Source organism: Equus quagga, chromosome 7, assembly GCF_021613505.1.
Source record: "Equus quagga isolate Etosha38 chromosome 7, UCLA_HA_Equagga_1.0, whole genome shotgun sequence".
Taxonomy (NCBI): Eukaryota; Metazoa; Chordata; class Mammalia; order Perissodactyla; family Equidae; genus Equus; species Equus quagga.
This window is the reverse complement of record NC_060273.1, coordinates 103,356,362-103,375,359: the sequence shown is the minus strand read 5'-3', so window position 1 is coordinate 103,375,359 and position 18,998 is coordinate 103,356,362. Positions and strand designations below refer to the sequence as shown.

The 18,998-nt window shown below is 38.0% G+C and overlaps 1 protein-coding gene across 1 annotated transcript in view; it reads left to right on the top strand.

Moving 5' to 3' along the window:
* The window catches only part of MAN2A1 (mannosidase alpha class 2A member 1), a 169,354-nt gene that overhangs the window by 50,814 nt on the left and 99,542 nt on the right, over positions 1 to 18,998 (top strand). Inside the window, exon 5 of the mRNA XM_046666313.1 lies at positions 17,671 to 17,798. Coding sequence (XP_046522269.1) covers positions 17,671 to 17,798 — 128 coding nt within the window. The remainder of the gene's footprint in view (positions 1 to 17,670; positions 17,799 to 18,998) is intronic.

The window sequence follows — 18,998 nt, the reverse complement described above, 5'->3', positions numbered from 1 at the left end:
ATTTTTCTTTTTTCTCCCCAAAGGCCCCCAGTACATGGTTGTATATATTTTTTTAGTTGTGGGGCCTTCTAGTTGTGGCATGTGGTATGCCTCCTCAGCAGGGCTTGATGAGCAGTGCCATGTCCGTGCCCAGGATCCGAACTGGCAAAACCCTGGGCTGCCGAAGCAGAGTGCACAAACTTAACCACTTGGTCATGGGGCTGGCCCCCCTTAGTTTCATTTTTTATTGTTCACTTTTTTTTCGGCGTGGAAGATTTGCCCTGAGCTAACATCTGTGTCACTCTTCCTCCACTTTGTATTTGCGGTGCCTCCACGGAATGGCTGATGAGTGGAGTAGGTCTGCACCCAGGATCTGAACCTGCAAACCCGGCTTCCAAAGCAGAGTGCCCAGAACTTTAACCCCTCTGCCATGGGGCCGGCCCCTGTTCACTTTTTTAAATCCTGAAATGTATTTTTTTAATGTGGCATGGTGGGAGATTTTGTTCCCCATGTCTCCCTCCCCCCTGCTCCCAGAAGTTCAGGGATTATCTTAGCATGAATCACTTTCTTTTATTTATTTAATGTCACATATTCAGTACTTAACTGTTCTAAGCACTTTACAGTGGTAACTGATAATCCTTGCAACAATCCTGTGAAGTAGGTACAGTGACTATCCTCATTTTACAGATAAGGACACTAAGTCATCCAGGGTCACCCAGCTGGGATGTGCCATGCTGGTCAGCCATCCAGTACAGCCTGTCCAGCCCCACAGGCTGTTCCCTCACACGCTGTGCTGTGCTGCATCCCTAAGATTAAAGTAGTCTGTCTTTTTCTACTGATTTGAAGTGTCATCTTTATTGTATTTAAATATGCATTGATTTCTGAGCTTTCTGACCTTTTTCATGGACTTTTCTGTTTGACTATAATTGTTGCAGCTTAATGATATGCTTCATTAACTGACAGTTTAAATCTCTCCTTCTCTTCCTTTATCGAAAAATCCTTTTAATGAATGACCGCTTAATTTTCCCAAAAAGCTTTAGAATTAATTTGTTAAATTTCTTCCTATCCTATCAAGAAAACAGAATTTTGATGGAAACTGACACAAACATTTAAAGGTAATTTGGGCAGAATTGGTTTTCCATCATTATCCATCAGACCTTTTTCTTTCCTGCCAGCACACTTCTGGATAGCATGCTTACAAGACTGGCCAGGAACCTGCCATAGCTGCCGGCTCTGGGGGTAGTGGGATGAACCAAGAGTAACTGCCACACCCAAAGGGGTACCACCCTTCCACTCCAGCCAGGTGTGGCCATAGGAACCTGAGTTGTCAGAGTATTCCTCCAATTATTCAAGACAAGCTGGAATTCTAAAATGTTATGTAAAATATCTTGACTTTTTAAATGGAAGTCTTAGCATCTAATTTAGATTGACACACACATAGAGCCAAACAGAATCCTTGGTTTAGATCGAGCTGCCTCCTAGTTTGCAACCTTTTAAAAATTAAGAACTGTCCTGTAAAACCCTGTGGAACTGGTGTTTGTCTTATATTAATTCTTTAACAAAGTTTAAAGATTAAAAAAATATTTTTTATCTGTCTAGATCTGACGTTACTCCTTAAGTACAAATAATGTTTCACATTTTCTTTTTTTAAAGATTGGCACCTGAGCTGACAACTGTTGCCAATCTTTTTTTTCTTTTTCCTACTTTTTCTTCCCAAATTCCCCCGGTACATAGTTGAGTATTTTTTTTAGCTGTGGGTCCTTCTAGTTGTGGCATGTGGGATGCCACCTCAACATGGCCTGATGGGCGGTGCCATGTCTGCGCCCAGGATCCGAACCTGTGAAACCCTGGGTGGCCAAAGCGGAGCGTGTGAACTTAACCACTCAGCCACAGGGCCGGCTCCCACATTTTCTTAAATTATAATTTTATAGAGATTTAACTTAAATTGTTCAGATTTTGTCACAATTGTGGGGTTTTTTTGCTTTCTTATTCCTTTTGGGAATCTGATTATTTTCTTCATCTTGATTAGATCTTCTGAAGCTTTTATTATTTTTGTTGGTTTTTGCACCCCCCTCACCCCCAAAAAACTGTTTATATTTTACTGGTTTTTACTCTCGACCTTTCTGCTTTTATCTTGACTAATTCCTTCTACTTACTCTTAGTGATGCTAAATGGGCCAGTGCATTTATTTTAATAAGGAGCATGTCTCCATCGATGTATCTGCCTTTTAGCACTGCTCTAACTAGCTTTCACATTTTTATGTTATTTTTTCATTATTGGATTTTTTCCTAAACATTCTGTAAATGTACTTATTGTTTACTCTTTGACTTGAGTATGTTAGGAAAATTTCCAGTATCCAAGTGCTGTTTTTTCCCAGTTATACTTTAGATGTTAAAAGCTAGTTTTAATGTTTTATAGTCAGAGAGTATGGACTGTGCAATTTTTATTCTTCAGAATTTTTTCAGGTTTTCTTTGTAACTTAATATGTGATCACTGAATGAACCTTCTGCTGGACCTTAAAAAGAAGGTATTTGTAGCACACAGAGTTTGATGGGTGTCTGCTAATTCAGTATTTTACAATTTCTGTTTTCCTATGTGTATAGTCAATTCTGCTGTAATGCTGCATACATCTTCCTAAAAACCACTGTATTATGCAAAATTGTTCAATAAAAAAAAGTTTATGGAAAAAATGAGATTAGGGCACAGCATTTAATAACTTCATTAGTGACGCATGTGAAAAAGATGGGAACCTTGTAAAGATCCTAGTACCGTTTGACACACGTTAAATGGTTAATAAAGACATAAATGCTACAATACATATGTCAGTTTACCTTGAAAAAGACCTGAAGTTTGCTTTTGGAAGCAGGCGTCAGAAAGGCTGCAGATCGCGAGTTGTTGCAAAATGGTGGAAGGCGGGTTATGGGAAATCTGACAAAAAGTCTTCCAGCGTGTGTGGATGGGAGTGGCTCATGAGACCTGCTGTGCGCACAGGCAGTGAACCGAGGTAGCTGGTAGATCTTCGAGGTGTGTGCCTGTGTCTTGTGTGTTCCTAACTGGCTCAGTTCACCTGGGTGCAGTTTTCTGCCTTCATCTGCTGTTTCTCAGGGGTGAAATTTCACATGAGCAGTGCAAAATTTTCTCCCTAATATAATTAGTCACTTTGGGACAAATTTTTGTTTTTGAAACAAGCCTTTATAGCAGAACTAATTGTACCTATTTTTTGCTACTGTCCCCCTGTCTGCTTCCTTTTATTTTTAGGTGTTTTATCATTTTTTAAATTCAGTACATAAGGATTCATGCCTGATCTTTGTCTGCTTCCTTATTAGCTCATTCATTCATTTATTCATTCCTTCTACAGCTGCTTCCTGAACATCTTCTATGGAGGAGGGACTGCAAAGTTTGGGTACCCCTGGGCTGGGTATTTCTTTTTCTTGATTGTAAATTGTATCTTTCATCATTGACAAATTACCGTCTTTTCTCCTTTTAATGACTAAAAGTACTATCACGGACACTCTATTGTTGTTGTTCATTTGTTTGGATTTGCCTAACTGTGCTGCCTTTTCTACTTTAAGGACAGTTAATTTAGAGTGATAGTTCAACTGGCTGGGCACTGTATCCAGGCTGCATGGGTTGAAATCCTGGCAACTCTGTCTGCTGCGTGACTGGGCAAGTTACTTAACCTCTCTGTGCTTTATTTGCTTCATTTGTCAAGTGGGGATAATATGAGAACCTACCTTATTTGGTTTTTATGCAGATTGGGTAAATACAAATAACATACTTAGCACAATGCCTGGCATACTTTAAGTCCTTAATAAATATTAGCAACTCTTATTATTTTAACTTTTATTTGCCACTTTGAATATTTCTCTTGGACACTGAATATAGTTTTTAGTTCTAAAGTCATCCTGAGAGTAGAGTCTTCATCTTTTAATAGGAGAATTTAACTATAAAGTTTATATTTTCTATCTTAAAAAAGCTTCCTTATATAATGCCTCAGTGAAGATAACCTTTTCCCCCCTCTGCTCAGATGTTTTTAGGATTTTAAAAAATTTTATCCGTAAAATTCTAGATTTTCACCGTGTATTTAGGTATATATTACTTAAGTTTCCATCTATCAATTCAAGCATTTCTTCAGCTTATGTTTTCTGCTCTTACTAATTAATTGCTATCTTTATTTCATTTGTTTTAGAATTTAATTATCTAGTTATTGAGTCTCTAGTCTCTCTTTTGCCTCTGCATTTTTCTTTTAACATCTTGGTTATATTTACTGCATTTGGGGAGGTTTTTCTCAAGGGTTTTTTCCTCCTCAGACTTAGTTCTCTGTGGTATGGAACTTGTTCTTTTCTGGCTTTCAATGATTGGTTTTAACTGTGTTTTTTTAATTACCCTTTAGTTTTGTGTTTTTTATATTGTTGTCCATAAGTCCAAGTATGTTCCCCCTTTCTTCATCTTTGAGCAATAACAGATGTATCTACACCTGGAATTTGTCCCAAAACAGAGAGTATAACTTGCCTCGAATCCATTCCTTTTCTAACTGAATACTTTGTTTCCCTGCTATGGGATACTGGCTGGCCAGCATCCATTCCAACCTGCTTTCTTTGTGGGAAATGTTGTGTCACACAAGTCAGATCCTCCATCTTCCTGGCCTGGGTCAGACAGGCCAGCTACGACCTGAGTCAGCTAATCAATATATTATTTCCTAGGGTTTGGAATCTTTAGAGTGAAGCAATGGTGGACAGATGGAAGGAAGGGAAACAGATGTGGAGGGAAGGTTGCAGGTCATCGCTCACAGCACTGGTGCATTCACAAGACTTTTCCTGTCCTGTGACGTGGTCCCTGTGGTTCCCATAGCATGGTCCTCATTTTCTTACAGCCCTTATTAAGTCTGGAGTTTTAGCCTGTCCCCAATTCTGCGTGCCTTGGAGAGTCTTCCAGTACATTTCCTCTCCAGAGTCAAGAGTGTTACCTGCAAACAAGAAAGCTGTCTGATATATTTCTTCTCAGATGCTTTGTTGGAGAGCCTGATTCTGAAATTTGCATGAGCACCAGAGAACCAGGAGCTGGGGAAGTTGCTCAGGTTATGAATGGGACTGGCCAAGGGGGAGAGAGGAGCTGGGGCTGTGGGAAGGTTGAGATCCATGAGTGTCTGCTCTTTATTGGGTGAGTCTGCTCAGCTGGGGCTGGCTTTCTGCATCTAGCTTTCCTTTGTGGCCTGTAAACTAGTGAGAGCTGTGGCCTGTCTGAAGGTGCTGTTTCCCGGAGTGTAGGAAAGAGCCCAGCCACCTCAGAAGGAAACTAGGCTGGCTGCCTGCCGCTTTTGGCAAGGTGAGGATGCCGTGCTTGGCTCCCTCCCAGTGTGGCTGCGTAGGGAGCCGCCCTCTGCAGCAGCTGGAGTCTGGGAGTGCAGAGGCTCCTGTAGGATGGGTGCCCTTTGGGTGAAGGATGGGACTGCCATTAGTGTCTGTCCTAAGACTCAGCTTTGCTTCAGCCCTTGGCCCTCCAAATTGAGGGCTGTAGCTAGAGTCCTCAGAATCTTCTCTATTTGCGACTTGAGACTCCTTGCTGATTTTCAGACAAGGCCGTTGCAGCTCCGTACTTGTTGAATTCTTATAGTTTCACCTGCACAGTAGCTGTCAGAAATGCCAACAATTTTATGGCATGCGGATGGCCTCCTTCTCCTGATTCTACCTGGATGCAAGTTTTTCCCTCTCCCTTTTTTTTCCCCTATTCTGTTGGCCATTTTACTTAGGTTGGACCATGTGAAATTGCTGATATTTGATTACTTTTGATCTCCCAAAGTGGCAATTTCGTGTGATTCAACCCAATATTAAGGATCGAGAATTGTAAGATGTTGAGGGGTGGGAAGGCAAATTAGAATCTAGTATTTGATCCATTGTCTTACTCAAAGTCCTTTTGAAAGCTGCTATTTGGGCAATGGGAAGTATTTTGGAGTATAGGCCTGATCCTTGATAATGTCATTTTACTTGAAGAAAAAATTGTTTTATAGCCATGTTAGGGCAAATGAGTTTTGCTTCTGCTCAAGCTTTGCTAAAGTTCTCTCCTTTCTAGCTATAACCCTTCACTTTTATTCATTTATTACATTTATCCATGGAACTAGGGTAATGACATTTTTTTTCCTTCTTAAACATCACATTCTTGGTGTTCCTTGCCTAAATGCATGTTTTTGGGAAAAACTTAATAGATATATAGGTTTGCTTACATTATTTAAAATTCTGAACTTGTACTAAGTGGCATTGCTGATAGAATTTTTTTGGCTGCTAATGTAATGCTTATGCAGTGGCTTGTTTTTCCCTTTTTGAAGATGAGTCTATGGATTAAATGTCTGTATCTAAATTTGCAAGCTAGCTGTTGCAGAGCAGAACCTGTTAATTCCAGTAGAGTTCCACGTAAGCTTTTATTGTCCCTGGAGAATACCAATTGGTGGCGGTAACTTAACAGAAGCATAACTCAAATGATCCCCATAATCTTTTCTATCAGTGACTTGTTTGATTCTTGCCCCTCGTGGCAGCAGTATTCAGCTTTGTGAGCTTTTAAAAATGAAAATCTAGTTAAGTAAAGGGAGATCCATGCAAATAACATCTAGCTTTTTAATTTTTTTGTGATTCAAAGTAATTTAATCAATTATAGTCATGGTACCTGCTTGTAACACATAACCAGTGGATTTAAAAGAAACTGCCTTCCGCTAAATCGGCACATTTTCTGTCTACACTTGTTTTGTTTTGAAAATGACTGGTGCATTAACATTCTTTTTACTTTTTAGGCTTCATATTTGAATATTTTTTGGCTAACTGCAGTTAAATACTGCATGATGTTTATAATACATCAAAATGTGAACCCTCATTCAGAGTCAAGCAGCTGAAATGTTAGCCTTAGCGTTTCCTTTGACTAGCACCCAACATGTTGCATATTCATTTTTCCTCTCTGGGCTCTGAGACGTTGGAACCATTTTTACATTTGCATCAGCTCCTGCTATGGAGACCAGGGTTCAGTGGAGAAGCCCACTGAGTGGTTGGAACCTAGAACAGTTTGTGTGATCGCCAAAGTCTTGACCAGCTTCTCTGTGTTGACCTTCTCGTATGAAATATGGCTCCAAGTGTGGGCTGGGAGGACAGGTACCGTCACTTAGTAAAGATACTGTATCTTCACCACATTGCTGGGTTTTATTACTTTGCCAAGAATGCAGAGTCTTTATCTCATGTTTCTATCATTCTCTCACATCTTTTTTCCTAGGTTTATATTTCAGTGAGCCTCCGATCCTATCCTCTTAACTGTCTCTGTTCGCTTATTGAAATCAGAGGAATGTTTGAGATTACTTTCTTAAATAATACAGATCCAAACTTACTGTTGTGCATTTTGAGTTTCACTAGGAAAATGTACCTTTAAACTTTTTATATAGGTTAATTTATTATACATTTTATACAGGTCAGATTTTATGTTATTTGACCAAAGGCTGCTGTAAAATTTGCAGAGCAATGAGAAGTTACAATGTGTTTTATGATGTTCAGAGTAAATTGCAGATTTGGATCGAGTTTGAAGCCTAAAGATACATAGCATTTCATCAAAGGAATCAAAGCACTGCACCAGTGTCTAAAATAACAGCAGTTCTGATAGTTGAAGCAGTGGGGTACATTTATCTTAGCATATATTCCATCCCCACTCCCTCTGGTCCCAGTTCGTCTCCAATGAGGTGGCTTTGCTTTACTTCCAAACTTCTCCTTCACTTCACCTGCTCCCTTCGTCTTTGCGCCACAGATACTGGTGGAAGCGACAAGGGACTTCTCAGTCGCTCTGTCCGTTGGTTACCTCCTTAGTCCTCTGGAAGGATTTCTTTGCAGCACTGACGCTGACCACTCGATTCTCCTTGAAATTCTTTGCTCTCCTGTATTCTGTGCCCAGAGCTATTTCCCTCCTAGTTCTGTTCCTGCATTGCTGAGCTTTCCTTTTTTTCATCACCTCTGATTTCCACTTCTGCTCTTTCCTAATGTCCCAGTTCTCACCTAGGGCGTAGGGAGCACCCCTGGATTCTCCTCTTGATTTTGCCTGTTCATCCACACTGTTGTTTTAGTTACCAGGCATTTGGTCTGCTTCCAGACCTAAAGCTCCAACCTCAGGTTCTTTCTTCTTCCCTAGTTAATGGTAATAGTAACAACTAACACTTATTAAGTGCTTACTGTGTACTAGGCATGTTCTAAGCTCTTACATGTATTTATTCCGTCAGTTCTATACCATTCCTATGAATTAAAATCCTTTATTATCCTCATTCTACTGTTGGGGAAACTGAGGCAGAGGTGTTAAGGAACATGCCAAAGGTCCCCCAGCTAGTAAATGTGGTGTGAGGACCAGAGCCAGGCGACTTTGCCCCAGAACCACATGGGTATCCTCAGCCACATGCTATTTCCTGCTTCTTAAGAATTTGCCTTTGAGCTTAGAATATTTTTTCCTTCTGCGCACTGGGTAATTTCAATCCTACTCATTTTTCAGCGGTCAGCTGAAATATTACCTCATCTCTGAGGCCTTCCCTTATTTATTCCATCTTCCATTCAACAAGTATTTACTGTTCTAGACTCCAGGGATACAGGAGGTGAGCAAGACTGACCTGGCCCCAGCCCTCAGGCTAGAGCAGGGAAGACATGTAATTAAACGCAATATCACAATAAAACATTCCTTCTGTGGAAGCAAGAAGGGGGTCTTGGAAGACTTCCTGAAGTAGTCACTGTTCAAGCTGAAACATGAAAGGTATTTAGAACTAGCCAGTTAAGAAGGGAGTAGCAGAGGGTGGGGAAGGAATTCCAGGTTATGAGATGAGAATTGTGATTATAGGCCAGAGATTAGCAAGAGCATGGCATGTTCAAACACCTGAAAGAGGTTTAATTAGGCTGCAACGATGTGGGGGAGGGTGTGCATGCAGGGGTGGGATAATGGATGGTTATCAGGGAGATGCAAATTTAAACCACTGCAAGATACTATTCCAAACCCTTTAGAATTGCTAAAATAAAGAAGACTGACAACACCAAGGGTTGGCAAGAATGTGCAGCAAGTGGAACTCTCGTATATTGCTAGTGGGAATGTAAAATGGGGCAACCACTTTCTGAAAAGCCACCAGACAGTTTTCCAAGGTTAAACATACATCATGTGACCCAAGAGCTCCCTCCTAGGAATTTAGCCAAGACACAAAAAGACTTGTGTAGACGTTTTCATAGCAGAATCTTTCATAACTTCAAACGGGAAACAGTTCAAATGTCAACAAGATAATGGATTAAAAAATTGTGGCATATTCGTACAATGGAATACTACTAAGCAATGAAAAATAATAAGTTACTGAAATGGACAGTAATAGGAATGAATCTAACCAACATGTTAAGCAAAAGAAGCCTGATACTGAAGAGTAAATGTTGTGTGATTCCATTTTGTAAAGTCTAAGAGTAGCTAAACCAATCTATTGCGATAGAAATCATAAAGTTAGATTGTCTTTCTTTCTTTTGAGGGGATGAGGTAGGAACTGACTGGAAAGGGGCATGAGGGAACTCTCTGAGTTGATGGAAATAGTCTATATCTTGTTTTGAGTAGTTATTACAAGAATATAAGCAGTTGTCAAAATTTATCTGACTGAACACATGTATATTGTATGTTGTTATATCTCAATTAAAAATGCTTTAAAAAATACGGTACAACCATAGACATAATGATATATGTCTATTAACATGGAAAGATATTTGTGGTATAGTATTAAGTAAAATAAGTTGGTTAAAAAAAACTGTGCCTACCATAGCCCCTTATGCATTTATAGTAAGATATTGGGTAAATTTTTAAATTTTATTCTTTAACCTCTTATGTATTTTCCACTTTATTTTGAGTGAGCATTTTATTAATTTTATTTTGGGAAAATGAGGTATTATTTAGTATACAGTGAAATATTTAAAATAGATCCTCTGCTTATAATAAAACAACAGAAACTATTAATTGAACCATCTAATATGAGAAATATTCTTAAGTAAAATTTCTTGACTTTTATGCTATGGTTTTATTAGTTTTCAATGCTTATATATAATGCAGTATATAGTTTAGAAAAAAGTTTTCATTTAATTTGTATTTTAATATCAGCCCAAATATATGAAGAGTACACAATGAAAGGTAAGGTACTAAACAACCACTCCTGTCTCCTTATCTTCTAGTTCTTCTCACAGGAGGCAGCCATGGCCAGAGTCTTGTTTATTTTATAGATATACGGGAAAATATATATATATGCACATAGTGCTGATTTTTTTTTTTGAGTGAGTCTATTTTTTTATTGTGGTAAAATACTCATAACATAAAATTTACTGTTTTAACAATTTTGTGTGTACCATTCAGTGGCATTAAGTACATTCACGTTATGCAACCATAATCATCATCCATCTCCAAGACTTTTTCGTCTTCAAAACTGAAACTCTGTACCTGTTAAACAATAGCTCCCCATTCCCTTTCACCCCTGCCCCTGGCAACCACCATTCTACTTTTTCTCTATATAAGTTTGACTACTCTAGAAAATAAAAAAAATTAATTAATAAAAATGTTCATATAAATGTAATCATACAATATTTGTCTTGTCATGTCTGGCTTATTTCACTTAGCATAGTGTTGTCAAAGTTCATCCATGTTGAAGCATGTGTCAGTGTTCTCCTTTTCAAGGCAGAATAATATTCCATTGCGTGAATGTGCCATGTTTTGTTTATCCATTCATCCATCAATAGACCTTTGAATTGTTTCTACCTTTTTGCTATTGTGAATAATGCTGCTATGAATAGGGGTGTACACATATCGTTTTGAGTCCTTGCTTTCAGTTATTTTGCATATATACCCAGAAGTGGAATTGCTGAATCATATAGTAATTCTAGGTTTAGTTTTTTGCAGAACTCCCATATTCTCCACAGCAGCTGCACCATTTCACATCGCCACCGACAAAGCACAAGATTTCCAGTTACTCCACATCCTCATCAACACCTATTTGCTATTTTTTTGATAATTAACCCTCTTAATGGGTCTTGTACCATGCTTTTTAAATTTCATATATCTTGGAGAACGTTTCAGCAAAGAGGAGCCCCTTTCTTTTTAAAGACTGTATAAAAGTCTATTTAATGAGTGGACCATTTCTTCCAATTGATGACCATGTAGTTTTATTTCTGATCTTTTACGAATACATAGGGTATATGTTCTATCTTTAGCGTATACAATGCTTTTGTTTATTTTTATACTTTGACAGGTTTTCTGACTTAATTTGAATAAGCATGGATAAAAGTATATAGGCATTTTTCAATTGGATAGTTATTACCAGGAATAGGTGACAATACCTATTTTCATACACCCTTGACATCGCAGTATGTTATACAACTTTTTGATCTTTCCAATTTGATAGGTAAAAGTGGCATCTCATTGAAGTTTTCGTTTGAATTTCCTTATGGGTGAGCCAACATTTCATTTTCAGGAGCCAATTGTTTCTGAAATATCTGCTTCATATCCTGCTTCGGCTTTTCCTTTGGGTTATTGTTATTCTTTTCTAATAGGAACAGTGAATGTTAAATGGAGAGAAAGAACCATGTGATTCCTGCCCTCATGAAGCTTACAGTCTACTGAGGGAGACAGTAAACGAGACAACATACAAATGTGAAATTAAATTTTGTGATAAGTGCTATGAAAGAAGTTTTGGGTTTTATGAAATACCGATTTAGGTGGGGTTTGGATGGGAGATGGTGGCCAGGGAAGGCTCCTAATGGATCTGCAAGAACCAGCAGGCAAATATTGGGAGGTAAAACATTCCAGGCAGAGAGAGAGCATGGACAGTGAACTGCAAGAAGGAGTATGTTTGGAAAGAATTGAGGAAGAGATGATGAGATCTGTCCCTAATTTTCTATCTGTCCCTCATACGCTAAATCTTTAAAGATAGGCATCAACAATATTCAGAAGCATGTGATGAGTTTCCTCAATTATTATGTGACGGGTTTTAAAACGAATTTTATTTTTACCCTCATATTAGATATTTCCCCTGAAAGGCATATGAGTCAGATAATCTGATAAGCAAATGATTTTAGGCTATTAATTGGTTCATTAGGAGCCTCTGTCTTTTTGAATTTTCCGTTAACTAATTTTTTGAGAATGAAACCCTGTATATCATCTTGTATTATTTCCTATTTCCCAGATGTATGATTACAAATTCAACTCTTTTTCTCATGTGAAATTAATTTGTGATTCTTTAAAGCTCGCTAAATGATGCATTATTTGTTATTAAGTTTTCTGTAACAATTTCCCCATTAGGGAAAAAAGCTCTTTGAGTCTGTCTTTCTGTGTGTGACTAAATTCCAAATGTGTGATGAGTCTACAGAGGGGAGAAGTGGCACTCAGAGAAAATGATTTGCAGCTTCTTGTGCTTGGCAAAGTAAATTCTTAAGTGTAAATTCTGCATTTTAGGCAAAGTGAGCTGTGACATATATACTCAGCTTAGTTTTGATCAGTTGTTTTCTTAAGCTTTTTATACCAAATGCACAAGCAATGAAATAGTAGAAACATGGAAGTACGTAATGTCTTAACCAGAGGTTACAAGTCAGCAATTTTAAAAAGTGAAACAGGAGTGGTGTTAATTTTGAAAGTCAGTGTCTAGTTTCCTGTGTTCTGGATTTGCTGCATGTATATACTCCTCTCTTTCCTTCTCTTTTTTCTTTTGCTTCTAGATCTCTTGTTTATTAGGAAAAGTATACATGCAAAAAATTTTTTCCAGAAACCAGAGTCTCTTGGCAGAAGCTAAGCAATCGACACTAACGGGTGGGCACATTGTTTTTGATTTTATGTTCCCCTGTCTATTGCAGAGAAATAGCTCAATTGATGCTTGTTGAGTACTGAATAAATGGAAATACTTGAAAGTACCTGTATTTGTTCTAAGTTACTTTTTCTATAGTTACAGGTATTTCCCATTACTTGATTTTTTTTAAAGAATTATTAAAGTTTTGAATGTACAGTTGCAGTCTGTCTTAATTTTATTTTCATCATTTTGCTGACAATAGCAGTTTTAAATATGGTACTTTTCTGTAGGCTAACATAGCTCTTCTGTTATTGCTTATATTTTTCTGAGTATTTTCTAAGACTGTCACTCCTACTTTTCTTACCTGTTAATATATGTTGACGATCATTGCTGTGCTTTTCCATCATTAGGTCGCATTTTCCTCGTGTTTCTTTGGGCCTTTTTGTTATTCTTTCATTTATCAGGTGCTTCTTAAGTGCTTACTTCGTATGTTCTAGAATTCCAGGGATATACATGGCAAATTTGTGCACTTCTACAGTTTCTGTGTGTGTGTATGGGGGTGGGGGGAGTTTCTTGGTTTAATTCATCAAGTGGCAAGTGTTTTTGCGTAATACAGTGAATATTTTATGTCAAAGCAAACCTTCCTACCTGTAAGAATCTTCTGGTTTATAATCTTGTTTTTACCCTTCTTATGTGCGGACTAGGAAAAGCAAGAAGTTCATTGAAATAGGAGTACTCACTGACCTGATTATTTGCCCAGGTGTCTAGTCATTGTCACATTGCTTCATATTTTAAATCATATTTTCTGTTTTCTTCCTTTAGGTTTTTGTTCTGCCTGATTAGAGAAACTATGCTAAGAACAAGTAAAATCTGTGTTCTTTCTAGCCTGCTATTATGACATCACTTATGCCTGTTGTGACCTACCCATGCAGTTTTCTTAAATACCCATGTGAGCGTGCTATTTCAAAATATCAGTCCTTTGGTTTCCATGACATAATATCTTGGGTTTCTTAAGAGCTTCTTTTAAATTACTCTGATTGGAGCTTTTTAGAAAAAACTATAATCCATTCTTCCCCACTAATTTAATGACTATTTCAATAATATAAAATTTTAAGAATTTCTCAACTTTATATTCTGACCCACTGATGTGTTTATTTCTGAGTAAGTCACAGTTAAATAGCAGCTTTTTTAAACTGTAAAAACGCCTTATACCAAATGGAAGTGCAGGTTGCTTCTCATTACTCTTTTCTGGAATGTTTCAGGCTATATTCACAGATTTATTGTTTTTATCTTTAACATTTCTTATTGCCTCTATTTCCTCTTACACTTTCCTTTTCTTGATCCTTGACTGTTTTGATTGTTTTCTCCAGACTTCCCATCCTTTTCTATTTCCTCTTAGTTTCAGTCCCCCAAACTTAATATATATATATATGTTCTTTTGTGCATGTGAGGAAGATTGGCCCTGAGCTAACATCTGTGCTAGTCTTCCTCTACTTTGTATGTGGGGTGGTTCCACAGCATGGCTGATGAGTGGAATACGTCTGCACCCGGGATCTGAGCCTGTAAACCCCGGGCTGCCGAAGCGGAGTGCATGGAACTCTTACCCACTTGGCCATGGGACCAGCCCGTAAAACTTAGTTTTTATATCAGCCTCTTTTCCTAAACTTATTTTTCAGTTAGCTCCTTCTGGGTGTCTCACTGTCATATCAAATAGCCCTGTCCAAATTTATATTTATTACTTCAAAGTGACTTCCCTTCTGAACTGCACTGTGTATTTATTAGCACCACCACCCCACTAGACACCTGGAATTCAAACCCCAAGCCATATGTGCTTTAATCCTTTCTTCTATTTCCAGTCATTTCCTGATTCCCACTGATAACTTTTTCATGAAATATCTCCTCTGTCTTCCTCCTCTCCCATGTTTCCTACCACCACTATATTCTAGATCATATCGCCTCATGCCTAGATTATTCAAACTGCTTTCCAGCTGACCCTTCCCTGTCCAATTTATTTTGCATATGTCTGCGAGCTTCATCTAATATAAAAACTTTATGTAATAACTAATTTTAAACTGAGAGTCTCATTCATTCATTCCTCATTGATCTAACAACCATTGGAGTGCCTGTTATATGCCCATCAAGCTTCTCAGGGCTGGGCCTGGAAAAGTGACCACAACAGCGTGTCCTCGTCTCTCCTCTCTTGGAGCTCACCTTCTAATGGTGGCAGGGTGAGGAGGGAGAGAGGGGAGATGTGTCGTGAGTTTTGGTTTGTGATAAATGCTACTGAGTGATAGAATGTGGGGGTACAGTGGGAGTGATGATTTAGGTTGGGTGGTAAGAGAGACTTCTCTGGATAAGTTATGTTTGAGCTGAGACAATAGGGCATCTGGGTCCAGACAGATTGGGAAAGATAGGAGAGGAGAAAATAAATAGGTAAGAAAATTCTGGAAAACATTTTAATGAGTGGGAGGCTTCTCATGCCTCCCCCAAATTAATAGACAGTATAGTCTTTAAAGTAATCATTATGTGCAGGTAAGACCTCAGTACACATCACAGTAGCATCTCAGACGTCATGGGGAGGGGGAAGGGGTAGATTATTCACAAATACGTAGTTCAGTGCCCCCCCCCACCCCATCCATGGGGATATGTTCCAAGACCCCCACTGATGCCTGAAACTGTGGATAGTACTGAACTCTATATATGCTATGTTCTTTTCACTTAAAGGAGGCGCCTTACAGCTTCTCTTTGGCATATCTGAATTGCCAGTATCACTACTCTTGCTCTTTGGGGCTGTTATTACGTAAAATAAGGGTTACTTGAACCCAGGCACTGCAGGATACTGCGGCAGTCGATCTGATAACCAAGACAGCTAATAAGTGACTACTAGGTGGGTAGTGTATACAGTGTGGATATGCTGGACAAAGGGATGAATTCACGTCCTGGTGGAACCAAGAGGGATGGCACGAGATTTCATAATACTATTCAGAACAGTGCACAATTTAAAACTTATGAATTGTTTATTTCTGTAGTTTTCCATTTAATATTTTCCAGACTGCGGTTAACCGCAGGTAACTGAAACTGCAGAAAGCAAAACTTTGGATAAGGAGGGACTACTGTATTTATGATTCTTCACTCAGTTGACTGTTTCTTGGAGTCCATTCATGCCTAAGGGATGGGGATTATGTACCGAAATAAAACTGACTGATAGAAATGAAAAATTTCATCATTGGAGTGATTTTTATAATTTTAATTTTTGGATTCTTAATCTGTAGTTCCTATTGTCTCTTCAAGAGCAGCAAAGAATTTGTTTTGACCAATTTATTTCTGAAATTTTCTAAAAGATCTGTTTATTGGGATGCTGAGATAAAGAAGTCTAGTTTCTACATTTGGTGGTCAGAGGATAAATCCCAAATCTGTGCTATCTCAGGCCCCCGACTACTGGTCATAAGGCATCAGGCAGGTCTCGTCTGTGGTCTGCAGAATGGGGCTGAAGCAGGCAGTCACCAGAAAGAGAAGAAGACCGAACTGTCAACAGAGTCCCATTGACAGGAAGAGTGGGACAAAATAGCCTTGGACTTAGTTGTGTTCTTAAAGAAATGCAATTTTTAGAAATTTCCAGTTTTATAAGTTCTTGATTTGGACCTGTGATAATCTGAGGTTTGTTGGGACACAGGTTTCTTTAGACACCGTATTGAGCCATCATATTCTTCATGTGAAATTATATTAGTTGGGGATCCCCATGGCAATACAAACTTAATTAGTACCTTTTCATTTTATGCAAGGAATTACTCATTCATTCATTCATTTTTAGAAATTGTGTCCATTATGCACTCTGTCACCGGTTATATGATCATGAATAGGTTTGAATAAACCAAGTGTTGTGTTAATGCTGTGGCTTCTGTTATGTGCTTTGTGGGAAAATACTTATCTATCCTTTATGCCTGTGGTCTGCTTCAACTAAATTTGACTTGGTCCTTGGCTGTTAGCTGTAGGCATCCGGTGATGTGTATCCTTATTAAAGCTGCTTTTCTTTCTGAAATTTTACACCATTTTCTAAACTGTCTTGTTGCAAACTCAAAAGTCTGTGACATTTAAGATGTTTGCTGAAATTCTTGACTTTTATACTTCCTCCGGTAGGTCTTCAGATTTTTAATATTGATTTTTTTTTCTTCTCAAAGGAAGGTATTTTCTTGTAACAATTCAATTTTCCTGGGCTGGGGATCTAGTTACCTTGGTACTATGGCAAAGGAGTACCCAATGGACACATAATGATGATATTAGAGCCTTTTATTCAATAATGAAAAATAGACTATATAGCCTACATTTTAATTGAATTTGGAGCAAAGTGCTCTATAATGTTTTCTATATTCCCAGAGGCATGTAATATTTACTAGCTTTACCTTTATTATTACTGCTTTTGTGTAGTTTGTGTGATTAACTTATTAGTGTCAGAAGAACTAAAATAAATGTTGACTTTTCAATATAGGTGTATTGAAACAAATACTGTGCTTAAAGTGACAGTACTCCAGTAAACACCCATCAGGGATATACTTTGAGGAAAGCACTTTGCTTGGTGCTCTGCAAGATTCAGAAATAAATCAGATGTGGCTCCTGACACCAGGAATCGTTGAAATTGTGCTATACCTCAAAAAGAAACTTCCAAAGTGACCTGCCTAGCTATGCCTGGGGAGGGAGGGGTCACCTCAGACGCTTTACTAAGGATGCTTGATCACCAGGATCCCAAACCTGAATTTCATTTACTGGTTTAAAAAATTTTTTAACAGCTAATACAAATACTGGTTATATTTAAAGGCTGTACCTAATGTTTATGCTATTTTAATTTTTTATTTGAACTTTTCTTATATATGTTAATGTGAACACTTGTATTATTTTCTCCCTAGGTTACTAGAAAATGGTCAGTTGGAAATTGTGACAGGTGGCTGGGTTATGCCTGATGAGGCTGCTGCACATTATTTTGCCTTAATTGACCAACTAATTGAAGGACATCAGTGGCTGGAAAAAAATCTAGGTACGTATTGATGTCTTTCTCCTTCACAGGGACATTTTGGGCAGTTAATTTTGGGGAATGTGAGATGAGGCTCTATTTTATTTTTTTAAATAACTAATTTTCTCAATACTGGTTTTTGTTGAATAATTTATCCTTCATTAATTTATGATGCTTCTTTAATCATAAACTCAGTTGCGTAGATATAATATGGTCACTTTTAGGGTCATCTACCTTGTTTCATCTATTATTTTATCTATTATTTTTATCTGTTTTTTGATTAATTGTAGCATAATTTTTTCCTAAAAATATCTTAGTGGGATTTTAATTATGTATTAGGTAAGACTCCTGATCATAAGAGGCAAAAACCTATTTACTAGCTTAAGCAAAAAAAAAAAGAAAATTAAGAAAGAAAGATATTAATTTTGTCATCAAGAATTCCAGAGAGATGGTAGTAGCTTCAGGTAAGGTTGGATCCAGGGGGCTCAAATTTTGTTGTCTGGGCACTGTCTCTTTTGGCTCTGCCTAGTTTTGCATGTCTTCAGTCTTCTCCTGGCTCTTACCTCATGGTGAGTAAGATGGCTCTAGACAACTGGTACTCTCATGTTCCTAGTCTAACAACCAGGAGAAGGAGTGTTCCTTAATACCTTACCTAATTGGCCCAATTTGGGTTCAGCACTTAATCTGTGAGCCAAGCCAGTTAACTAAGGCCAGAGATGGAGGCACTGAAATCACTGAGGCCTGATCAGTTTGGTGGAAATGGTCATGAGGTAGTAGGCTTTGTGGAGCGCATGGTTCTGACTCAAACCATGTGAATGGGTCCTCCATGAGGAAGAAGGATCCTCTTACCACAAGAAGTGGGAAAAAGGATACTGGACTGATAAAATCAGACAGTCATGTAACTCATAGGATTGTGAGACTGACTAATCAAAATCTTTGCAATATCTAATATTTGCGTTCTGCAACATAGTATGTAGTTCTTTTCAAATATTTCGTATCTCTCAGTACAATTTTGTAGTTTTCTGTACGGTAAGTCTATATGTTTTTTATTGAAGTTATTTCTAGATATTTTATTATTTTAAAATATTCTGTTAGGGACAACCTCTCCATTAATTTTTTCTTTACTTTTATTTTGGAATAATTTCAAACTTAAAGTTGTAAGTATACTATGAAGAACTCCCACAGACACCCCAACCACATTCACCTGTTATTAACATTTTGGCA